The sequence below is a fragment of the Spinacia oleracea genome, chromosome 5 (genome assembly GCF_020520425.1).
Source record: "Spinacia oleracea cultivar Varoflay chromosome 5, BTI_SOV_V1, whole genome shotgun sequence".
In the NCBI taxonomy this organism is placed as follows: Eukaryota; Viridiplantae; Streptophyta; class Magnoliopsida; order Caryophyllales; family Amaranthaceae; genus Spinacia; species Spinacia oleracea.
Window position 1 is genome coordinate 77,927,510 of NC_079491.1, and position 12,731 is coordinate 77,940,240.

General features: G+C 39.2%; 1 protein-coding gene across 1 annotated transcript; it reads left to right on the forward strand.

Annotated features, from left to right (window-relative positions):
- Positions 1-12,117: 12,117 nt before the first annotated feature.
- Positions 12,118-12,453, forward strand: LOC130461625 (uncharacterized). The gene has a single exon (XM_056829780.1). It carries the CDS (start codon positions 12,118-12,120, stop codon positions 12,451-12,453), a length of 336 nt encoding a protein of 111 aa, XP_056685758.1.
- Positions 12,454-12,731: the final 278 nt, after the last annotated feature.

The following is a 12,731-nucleotide window of genomic DNA, read 5'->3' on the forward strand; positions in this document are numbered from 1 at the left end:
TATGTGGCAGTACCGGTCTTGATATTTTATGGGGCCTTAGGCAAAACAAGGAAAAAAGATCCCTTATTTAAAAATATCTGCTAAATTTGCAAGAATTTATTGCTACCTGAGATAATTTCGTTTAATAATAATTTATTTTCCAATAAAAATGTTTCGTACTATGATTAATTACGTCACTTTACCAAATAATACAAAGTACGATCCCCTCAAAAGATATTAATAGGAATTACGAGGTACTAATTAAAAAAAGTAAGCTAGATTTTATTTTATTTTTACAATCAATTTACTATATCAGTTGAGTCTCTTCTATTAACTCAATCATATCAAGCTTAAAGAGCAGAAAAGAACAACTGTAGTAATGTAGTATAATATTTTATTCAAGAAATATATTTACTTGCATATATTTTGGTAGTTTGTTATTTTTACAACGTTGAAATCAATGCACAAGAAAATAAAAATAAAAATAAGTGTGTTAAATGGGAAACACATATGTAGGTAAGAAACACTAAGAAAGTGTCCTAAAAAAAGTTAATAATAATAAAAAACATTCAAAGAAGTTATATATAATAAAAAAAGTAACAAATTAAAAAAAAACTCAATTATTGATCCTCAGAACACAGGTTGCTGGGGAATTTGAAAGCAGGAGTAACCACTACGCCTCATTGGTATTAAAATATCTACAAGCGCAACTTATTTTATATGTATAAAAACAATTGTTGATCAGTCAATTATTTGGGCCCCTCCCGGCCTTGGACCCTAGGAGATCACATTCCTGGCTTATGCCCAGGGCCGGGCCTGATATGTGGACCGAGATTTCTGCCGGAATACCATGCATTGCATAGTTATTGTAAAATTTCCCAAATTTCAATTAAGTACCAATTGATGTATTTTCTCTTGTAATATCTTCACATCTTGATAATAAGTGCAAATGTGATGTTATAATGGATGTAAAAAAAGACTAAATAATGTAAATACAAAACACAGAGAATTAACGTGGTTCACTAACAACGTGTTAGCTACGTTCACAGACAGAAGAAGGAAAGTGTTATTGATTTTGAGGAGTACAAATTACAGAATACAACTGGGTTATGACATAGGGAGTTTATATAATACTCTCTAAACAGTTGCGAAAAAATTCCGAAAATAGTCCTAATCAGATAATCCTAGTCGAGAATAACAGCGAGATCCCGTACTAAGACCTTGACCAATTTAAAACATATTCTAACAGGTGACATTCCCATAGCACATGGGAATGTTAGGGGAAGGGATGAAAGCCCTTTACTATGGCGACAAGTTGGCTCGCAGTGATCGATTCTTATCGGCGCCTTTCAACAATATAAACCAAGAAATGGTCGAACTTACGCAAACCCGATGGGGCAACCCGATGAACTAATGTTGTTGTTTGTTGTAAAAGAGATATAGATAGTTTAATTTGTAATCTTGTGCGCCGTATATAGAAAGAATTACAAACTTGCCAATCAAACAGAGGTGATCATGGGTGGGAATGCCCTCTAAGTTAGGTTCATCCATCAGTTTAAACAGCGGGCTTGGATAATGATTTTGACAAAAAATTTAATTTAGCAGGACTAAATCCGAGCAGTTAATGTGGACTGGCGGACATGGACGACATAATATTTGTAGCAGACAAGAACGCCTAGCCTATTCATATATAAAAAATAAAAAATTACTTTAATAATTATTATAGTTAGTTGGTTACACTTGTGTTTTTTTTTTTTTTTTGGGGTAAACTTTTCAATTTGAATGTTAGAAAAATCTACCCCGTTATTATTAAAGTTATTGGTTTTAAAAGTTGCAGATCTGAGTCTAAAATAGCATATGAGACCAAGGGATAGTATGTACCGGAAGCATGACACAGAAGATAGGATAGGCACTAAACAACTGCCTCAGTTGAATAGACTGCTACTTCACAACTCCCTCCTGCTAATTGCGCAGGCCACTTTATTAGAGAAAAATGAGGTTTCAGCTTAAATCATACTACGTCTTATTAAGTTTTTTTACGCTTTGAAAAATGTGTACAACTGTTAAAACTTTGATCATAAATTCTCACTAATATATCTATCAAAAATCATCATGAGATATTATGTTAGATTCCTCTCAAAATTTATTATATAAAATATCAACTTTTACATTATTTTTTCATACATGATTGGAAATATTAACGGTCCAACATTGCACTGGAATTCGTACAAATTGTAAGTGTAAAGAACTTATTAAAGCAGAGGTAGTATGGTATATATATATATATATATATATATATATACGGTACTGTTCCGGTATGGATTAGGAACCGTTGGATAGATCTTGTTGGATGTCTTATCTTTGTCTTCCTCGTTGTATCTTCATAAATGCCACTAGTAAGCTAACCTCGGGGGTGATTCGAGCATCCCCCTTCCGATGCTTAAGTCAGAGATTATAGGGATTATGAGTTTATGGTTGGGTGAAATGATTGGAATTACGTACCTTTTACAATAAATGAGGTCCATATATATAGGCACGGGTCGGATGTACAGACTGTATGGGTCATATCTGTTGGATGATGACCTGTTGACTTTCTCTTTGCAGAGTATTCGTCGCTACCGTAGAGATCCAAAAACTGGTAAGGAAGATGGATCAGCTGGTAGGAACGTTACTTGTATTACTCTTGCTAATTATTTTTAAATAAGGATGTTACCAGCGGGCTGGCATCACACCCGTACAATGAGCCCCCTCAGAGTGAGTACATATGCTCTTGAATTGTTGTGTTGCTTTGATAGAAAAAATGAGTCTCCCTACAACTAGCCCCCGAATCTTTGTGGCCTGATTGCTGGCGCTGGTAGGATGAATTATGAAATATTATTTCTTTGACAACCCCTTTCAAAATTGATCTGCCACATGTTCCTATGACTGAAAATACTGATTATCATGCGCTGACTTTGTTTAATGATTTTCTTTTGACTAGCCCCATGCTTTCTGTTGACAAGCCCCCTTGCTTTTCTTGCTGGCTAGCCCCCTTGCTTTTCTGATGACTAGACCCCTTTGCTTTTCTGCTGACTATCCCTCTTGCTTTCCGCTGACTAGCCGCCTTGCTATACCGCTTACTAGCCCCCCTTGTTTATGCTGACTGAATTTAAATTCCAAATTTTCCAATATTTTCTTTTTTGACCGCCCATTTACCTTGACACGTGGTGTTTCTTCGATTTTTGTGCGACACGCGTCATTAATCTACCCCGTTCAACGGTTAAGATGCGAGCGGGTCGATTCAACTTCTGCTAACTATCGAATTAATCAAAAACTCTTGGACTTCTTTGACTATATTATTTTTCACCGTTTCCTCTTTTATTTCCTTTATTTTCTCTCTCTCCTCTTTCCCATTTTTTCTCAGTAATATATTTTCGCAAATCATATCTTCAGTTCATCTTTTTCTTTTAGTCTGTGGGTGCCTTCCTGGAGCTATCTCGACGATCGACTTTTGACTCTAACCCTACGATTTGGTGTGTCTTCGTCGGTTGCTCATACTTGCTTTTTAGATTGCCTGCTGTATTTGAGGTATTTGCTAAACTCTACTTTGATTTCGTCTCTCGCATCTTTTGTATTTTTCTAGGAGTATGTCGGGTAACCTTGATAGTGAGAACGTCATGAGTGGGGTGGGTATATGTAGACACCTAATTCGTGTCTCCCCTAATGGGATAATGACGAAACCATTACCCTTGCTAGGTGGTTGGTACAACTCCGTGCGGAAGTCCCAATTGCTAAGATATGTTCCAAAATCCAAAATTCAAAGTCCAATTCCCGAGCCCGTTCCCATTCCAGAACTCGGTACAAAATTGAATTTCCAAAAATCAAATTCAAAATACAAACACAATGTCACCCAATGGACCTCTCCATTGGTTTTTTTACAAGGCCGTTTACAATTGAAATGCCATTAAGCAATCAAAAATGGGCGCTGACCCATAAAACCGAGCATGTCGGGCCCCGTCCCGTAAAACCGAGTCCAAAATAAAAAACCCGGATGCGAAAAGGTGTGTTTTTAGTCGCAATATTCCTTAACCACCAAGCAAAGAAACATTCCAAAATTCGTACAAAGTACAAAGCTACAATACAAAAGAAAAGGACGACGTCATCGTCCTTGTTTGGCAGGACCTGAGACACGTGACCTGCGCCAGGCGCTGCCCTTGCGCTGGGCGCTGACGTGGCTTGGTGTTTAGCCGCATAATCCTCTATTTAAGCCCCTCATTTTCACCCAAATGAGGTGGCCTGGGGGGGGGGGGGGACAATTCAATACAATATCGTAATACTGGTTTTCCTCTCAAAACTCAAACACAAATTCAATCTTCAAACTTTCACTTTTCCTACAATTTTCTAAAATATCAAAGGAATTGGGAGTATAAATCGGAAAACTAGCCTAAACCTAGCAAGGTAAACCGAATCCCTGATACAAATGACCATGGTTCAATTAAAGTTTATACCTTTCTAATTTCAAGTTTACTAATCCTATGATGTTCTTGTGTTGATTCATACACACTTGAACTAGGAAATGTCAAAAAGGAGTAATCTTTGAGGGGATTTCATACTTGAAACCCCCCTCAAATGATCATCCAAGCTCCTTCTACAAGTTTCAATCTTTATGCTTTGTTTTCGAAAAACATGATTAGTAAGTTGAAGCTTTCATCCTTGAAAGTATTCCTTACCAAAATCATCATCAAATCGTCAAAAAAAACCCTCAATTTTATACAAGTTCAAGGATGTTTGGGAAATTGCTAACCCTTTTCCAAACTAGCACACATGAGCATTTCAATTTCTATCTTCAATATTCAAGTTCTATATTCAATATTAAATGATGTTTAAGTGAGATCAACTTCCCCTTAAACTAGAATTAATTTCAAGTCATGGAGCATATTAAAGGTGAGGCTTTTTAACATGGAAAGGTCTAATCTTTAAGAGTCAAAACTCCTAATTTCAATATTCAAGTTCTATATTCAAGTTCAAGTTCTATTTCAAATTCTATATTCAAAATCAATGATGCTTCAAGAAGAGCAACTTATCTAAAGTTAAGATTTTCTAGAGAATTGAATCCGTGGTGGGCACACTTATTATTAAGAAGTTGCTTGGCGTTCGAATTTCAAATACAATAGTACAATTTCAATATCGTCATTTCAATATCGCACTTTCAATATCGCAATTTCAATTCCGCAATTTCAATATCGCACTCTTTACTCGTGTTTTCAAGCCAATGTGGTTTTGTACGCATTTCGATAATTCTTTTTATTTGTGATGATACTTTACATGTTTATCGCTTTCATCACCTAACATGCTAAATACAACACCATACAAAAGGTTACATCACGCTTAAAATTGATATTTTTTGGACAAACCGACCTTAGGTTCCCTTAATTAAACTTAAAGCAAAGTGACCACGTACAATTAGCAATTTCAGTGTTCTAAAATGCATGATTCAACCAACTTAGTGTCATGATTAGGATTTCACGAAAACGATCATTGTCTTGTATTCGAATGTATTTCTAAAGCTTGTCAAAATAAGTGTTTCGTTCCCATGCCCGAATCTCACACATTCGGTATCAAGATTCAATGCCTTATCCAAAAGAGTCAATTTTGGTCCTTCCAAACCGGACCCTTAAAATGTTTGGTGGTGACTCCTTCAAGATTCAAAATTTCGAAAGCCGTAGGGATTGTCCTATAAAAATACAAAACCAAAAACCCCTACAATCTGGCGACTCAGCTGGGGATTTCTCAACTTCAAGTTCGAGTAGACGAGCAACTTGTGAGCAATTTTCCACTACTACGCTCAAGCGCTGGATGCCAACAGTAGCGCTGGGCGCATGCCCTACGTCTGGCGCTGCTGTCTGCTTTCAGCATAGTGGCTTCCAGTGGCTGGTATCCCATTCTGCCCAAATATTTGAGTGGGAGCTTAGCTTAGATTTTGAATTCGAAAGAGTGCTCCCAAACTTCGAGAACGAACACCGAAAGGTAAGCTTTTCAAATACAATTGTGATTCTAGGCATCTCGTGCATGTTTTCGAAAATACGATTTGTGCAAAATGAATTTCTACCATTCCCAACATGAATGTGTTATTTATTTGGGTTAGCCCCGGGGTTAAAGGAGTGGTCACTCTCCATACGGTTCCTGACCAAAGTGTTTGACCACTTCGGAGCCCACCGAACCTTGACATTTGCTTGATGTTCCTGACATCTTGCATGGAGGTCGTCTGCCAATAAGCACTTGCCCTAGGTGGAGGCCAAACGGCAGATCAAGGACCCTTTGCCTCCTAAGCTGACCACTTTCATCATACAAAACTTAGACCGACCATAGGTTAAAAACTTTGAATGTCGCATTCGTATTCATGCTAGTGTGACAACGTGTTATTTTTGCATTGTGTGGGCATCTTTGCACGTGTGAATGGCTAACCTCGAGTTCTATCTTTGCCAAAACCATTAGCCTCCAACTAGAAAACCTAACCCCTAAGAGAATCATTCAAATCTCATGCATGGAAAATCGCCGATTTAGGGTCTTCTAGGAGTGCCACTCCATTTGATTCAAAACCCCTAAACACACCTCACACACAATTGCAAATATAATCCAACGGCGTCATAACGGCGGATTTCCAACTCAAAATTTCAAATCCAAGTTTCAAAAATCCAATCCAACGACATCATAATGCCGGATTTCCATGTGAAATTCCAAATCCAAGTTTCAAAAATCCAATCCAACAGCGTCGTAATGCCGGATTTCCAAGTCAAATTTCCAAATCCAAGTTAAAAAATCCAATCCAACGGCGCTATAATGCCAGATTTCCGAGCCAAGTTTCCGAGTCAAATCCTATGTATAAAATCTTAAGTTCAAATATCCAAATCTGTGATGGCGTAATGCCAAATTTTCAAATCCTTACTCAAAACCTTTCAAAAATCGAGTTCCAACTTCAAATGTCTCAAACCTATGGCGGCATAATGCCGGATTTTCAAGTTCAAAATTTCCAAATTCCAAATTCAAGGTCTCATCTACTATACAAAACTTCTCTTTTCGAATTCAAAATTTAATTTTTCAAATCAAACTCAAGTATCAAAATTCAAAATTCAAGCTACAAAGATTCTTGTCTACCATTACTCTCAAATACAAAATTCCAAAAATATTTCCAACAGGTTGAAAATCCCTAGAAATAATACGAAATTCAAAAACATTCCTATTGGGTTGAAATTCCCTAGAAATGATACAAGATTCAATCTACCATGGTTTGAAAATCCCTAGAAATAATACAAAATTCCGAAAATATTCCCAATGGGTTGAAAATCCCTAGAAATAATTCCAAAACCTTTGGGTTGAAAATCCCTAGAAATAGTACAAAATCAAATGGGTTGAAACTCCCTTGAAATAATCCAAAGCCCTTTGCTAATTCCAAATACAAATTCGATGGGTTGAGATTCCCCTTAAATATTCCACTTGGGTTGAAACTCCCTAAAAATAATACAAATTCGATTTCCAAAATTCCGATGGGTTGAAATTCCCCTAAAATGTTCAAAATTCAATATTGGGTTGAAACTCCCTAGAAATAATGCAAATTCGATTTCCAAAATCCTAATGGGTTGGAATTCCCCTAAAATATTCCAAATTCCATCCTGGGTTGCAAGTTCCTTGAAATAATACAAATTCAATTCCTAAATTCTACCGGGTTGAAATTCCCTTTAAATATTTTAAGTTCTAATACCGGTTTCAAATTCCCTTGAAATACTCCAAGTCCGAATACCGGGTTGAAATTCCCTTGAAATGCTCCTAGTTCTAATGTCGGGTTGAAATTCCCTTTTAATATTCCAAGTTTTATTGTCGGGTCGAAATTCCCTTGAAATATTCCAAGTGCTTATTCAAAAGAAGGTAGTCTCCACAAAAGAATGAAGCCCCTTTTCAAAAATTTCCAACGGGTTGGAAATCCCGATACAAGTACAAATTCCAATACAAAGTTCTAATAGGTTGAAATTTCTTTAAAATATTTCCAATGGGTTGCAAATCCCAATACAAGTACAAATATCCAAATCCTGAGTCTTCGGAGTGACACTTAGAGTCAAGTCTAGGTCTCATTCATCTGCATGCATATCATGTCATGTGTCGGGAATTCCAAGTTCTATAGTCATGTCGTGTCATGTGAAGGAATCAAAGGACTGTGTGGGTTCGTCGAAAAGGAGACAGATTTAAAAGAGCTCTGTCGGTCCTAGCCTCCCTTATAGCCGACATCGAACAGGTAGCAAGTCCGTCTTCTACAAATCAAACCTCAAACCCCTTTCCAAAACCAATTCAAATGGTCACTGCAGATCAGATTACCTAGCTCATGGCCGCCCCGTAGCCAACCTCAACACAAATTTGGAAAATGTGAGTCACCTCTTGGGTGTGATAGAGAAAAATTCAACCCCGATCCATCTTACCAAGAAGATTGAGAGCACGGTTAACAAAGTAACCAACCGGGAGAATTACTTCGACACCACAGTGGGGGATGAACTTAAGGGGAAGGCCAATTTACCTGATAAGTTCTCTACTAATGACATCCCGAAGATCAATTCAACAGACAACCCTAAGTACCATCTCAAGAATTTTAGAGCCACCATCGCTATCAAGGGGGTTGACCCCTGATTTATACCCCGCAGTGTTTCCTATGTCTTTGGAACCCGTCTGTCAAAAATGGTACTATTCCCTCAAGGATCATCATACTAGTACTTGCGACGCGGTAGCTCAAGCTTTGACGGAGCAATACCAACTAAATATACAACTTCAGAAGACTCTTCGAGAGTTGGAGGTTCTTAGGCAAGGGCACCAAGAGGGCTTCACCAATTACCTCAATCAATGAAGGGAAATGACCTCCCAAATGGTAACCAGGCCATCCGAGAGAGAGCTAGTCAAGATCTTCATTGCTGGACTCTTACCAAAACACAACACTCATATGAAATATCTTGTTCTAGAAAGCTTCAAAAAGACCTATGATATTGGGGTGAACATCGAAGATGACCTCATAAAAGCCCCAGCTCCTCAAACCGAGAAATGGAAGGGTAAGAAGGCCGAGACCACAACAAAGGTCCACGAGGTCAATGCTCTAGAAGCCCCTGAAGACAAGTTCAAAAGGGCAGCAATTTTAAGAACAACAAACGCAACTTTCAAAATCGGCCTCAAAAAGTTTTTAATAACCTGGGCATGTCTTACTCAGACGCTTTCGACCGGCTGGTGGAAAAACAATTGATCACTCCTATTGGTCAGAGGATCCTCCGGCTGACAAAAGGTCCAAAATCAGGGACCCGAGCGCCTATTGCAAGTTCCACCGGGGAAATGGGCATGACATCGAGAACTGCTCCAAGATTAAGCATCTGATTTAGAACATGGTAGACAACAAAACCTCACCTTTTCCCGCGGGAGCCAAGCAATCACCATCAGTCCAAGCCATCTCTCAGGATTGCGGAGATGAGGAAGATGATTTCCCATGGAACTTGATCTCTACATTGTACAAGCCATCCTTCGAATTGGTGGTCCCAAGTTTCCATCATCTCATCCCATATATTCAAGACTGGGTGGTCCCTAAAACTCGGGTAACCATTGATATCCAGGTGAACATCTTCCCCCTTTCAACTCTCAAAGCCATAGGCTTCACTGAATACGACCTGATGCTGACTATAGAACGGGCAATCAAACTTCATGGCGTCACATACAAGATCCTGGGGTATCCTAAACATGGTTTTCTCTATCGAGACTTACTGCAAAAACGTTGAGTTCCTAGTCATTGACATACCAGCTGACTACGATCTCCTATTCGGGGAACCTTGGCTTGAGGAACTACTAGATGGTCCTACCTACTTTACCCTCAAGGGCTCTAGCTACAAAAGCACCTCCATCAAGCAGACATTGGCCTTGCGCCAAGGGAAAGATGAGCCTATTCATGAACACTACTATAGGTGGAAGGCCTCTGTTCATGAGATTCAACCTTGGGCTTCCAGGGGGGAGGTTGGTAAGGATGTTACTCTGAGCCTCAACGATCTAAGCAAGAGCCGCTTTGTCGCATTTCCATACAGTACCTGGAATCAAGTATGAGATCAAGCTTGAAAGATATATGGCAACAACCGTTTTTACTACGATTATGATGATGAGGACATCTGGGAATACCCCGACAACTGCATTTATGTTTAAGTTGGTTTTGTTTCAAGTCCAGGGCTTGTCTTTCAATTTTCAAGTCTAGTGATGAGTCCAAGAGTCTAGGGTTAGAGTCTTGCATCAATCAAGTTCCCTTAGAGGCCGAACTTCAAGTCAAAGTTGTCGATGTAATGATTGCTAATTTTAATAATAATTCAATTTCATCCTACTCTTCAAGTCCAACTTCAAAACACATTCCTAATCCAAAAAAATTTCTTCTCAAGAAACTGACCTTGAAATCTTAAAAGCTATCGAAAATCATGAAAGCATGACGCCCATAATTGAGGAAACAGAAAAAGTTAACCATTGTAACAATAGTGATCCAAAATTAGTTCAGATTGGTTTAACTCTATCTCGAGCAGAGCGGGACGATCTGGTCAAGCTACTTTCAAAGTACGAAAACGCCTTCGCATGGTCCTATCATAATATGCTAGGGGTTGATCCAAGCGTCGGTCAACATACGATTCCCCTCATTCCAGGTTCAAAGCCGATCAAACAGAAACTCCGTCACATGAAACCGGATGTTTCCCTCAAAATTCAAGAAAAATTTTCTATGCAGCTAGAGGTTGGGTTTATTCGAGAGTCCAAGTATTTGGACTAGATTGCAAATGTCGTCCCAGTTTCAAAGAAGGATGGGAAAGTCCGAATGTGCGTTGATTACAAATATCTTAACAGGGCCATCCCTAAAGACGGTTTTCCACTTCCACACACCAACATCTTGGTCGACAACACATCAAATCATGCCTTGCTCTCTTTTATGGACGGGTGCGCAAGGTACAATCAGATTCCCTTGGTAGAGGAGGACATGGAGAAACCAACCTTTATCACTCAGTGGAGTGCATATTGCTACACAGTTATGCCTTTCGAATTGAAGAACGCGGGGGTTACTTATCAAAGAACAACCACATCCATCATGAGACATGATTCACAGGGAAATCGAGGTGTATGTCGACGTCATGATTGTCAATTCCAAAGAGCGTCATGAACATACAACTGTGCTTCAAAAATCCTTCAACAGACTCAAGCAATATAATATGAGGCTGAATCCTGAAAAATATGCATTCGGGGTAACGTCAAGCAAGTTGCTCGGATATGTCATCAGTTCTCGGGGTATGCAGGTTGATCCTTCCAAAATCAAAGCCATTCTAGCCATGAAACTACCAGCATATGAAAATGAAATTCCAGGGTTCCTTAGCAAATTACAATACATCAACAAGTTCTTATAAAAGCTCACCATGATTTGTGAGCCAGTATTTCGAAAACTCCACAAGAGTGAGTCTAAGGTATAGGACGAAGACTTTCAACATGCATTTGACACCACCAAGGGCTACATTTCAAATCCACTAGTGTTGAAGGCAGCAATACCGGGCATCCCACCCAGGCTTTATCTTACAACATCTGACTCAGCAGTTAGGGGTATGCTTGCCCAAGAAATTGAAGGCAAAGAAAACGGCGTGTACTATTTGAGCAAGAAGCCACTCGAGTACAAAACTAGATATACTCAACTCTAAAGGCTCGTTATCGCCTTGGTTTGGGCCACAAAGAAACTCAGACATTACATGCTCTCCCATACAGTGCATGCAATTTTCAAAGCAGATCCTCTCAAGTTCATATTCGAAAGACTGGCTCTCAACGGACGGCTGTCCAGATGGTTGGTAATGCTAGCTGAATTTGATCTAAAATAAATTCCCCAAAAGTCTATCAAGGGTTCAAGATTTCCTAGCCGACTGTCCTATTGAGGCAGAAGACGAGAATGAGGACTTACCCAATGAGAAAATTCTAATGACAAACGACATAGCTGGTCGTTGCACTTTGATGGTCCTCCAGTCAATGCGGATGCGGTGTCGGGGTAATCCTAGTAGCTCCTGACGGAAATCACACTCCAATCTCAGCAAAACTACAATTCAATATTCCAAACAATTCGGCCGAATATAAGCATACATTATGGACCGGGAAGCCGCCATAGAATTGGGTGTCCAGAAACTTCGAGTGTACGGGGACTCTTTCCTAATCATCAACCAAATTTCCGACAAATGGAAGGTTAGAAGTGAAAATTTGGCCCTTTACCAGTCCTATCTCGAAAAGCTGTCCGAACAAGTGGAAGAGCTTCGTTACACATACCTACCCAAAGAACAGAATCAGTTTTCCGATGCACTGGCAAAACTAGCATCAATGATCAATATTCTAAATGTCATGGCTGAAATGCCCCTTACGATTGAAACCCGTCAAGAAGCAGCATATGTTCATGCTATTGAAGATGTCGAGCCTGACAAAGACTAACCTTGGTTTTCAGGCATTCTAAGGTACCTACAAACTTCCGAATATCCACCACATTTTTCAAGTAAGAATAAAAGGGATTTGCACCTTCAATCAACGAACTTTGTCCTAGAAGGTGGAATCCTATACAAAAGGTCTCCCGACGGCCTTAACCTCCGATGTGTTGACAAACACGAAGACAAAGGGTCATAGACACTGTACATGCTGGGGTCTGTGGCACTGACATGAATGGGAAGATGTTAGCTCTCAAAGTTATTAGGGCTCGGTATTACTGGACCACC

Bases quoted from the DNA above. Each gene is read 5' to 3' on its own strand.
- LOC130461625 (XM_056829780.1), top strand. From the start codon at position 12,118: ATGGACCGGGAAGCCGCCATAGAATTGGGTGTCCAGAAACTTCGAGTG.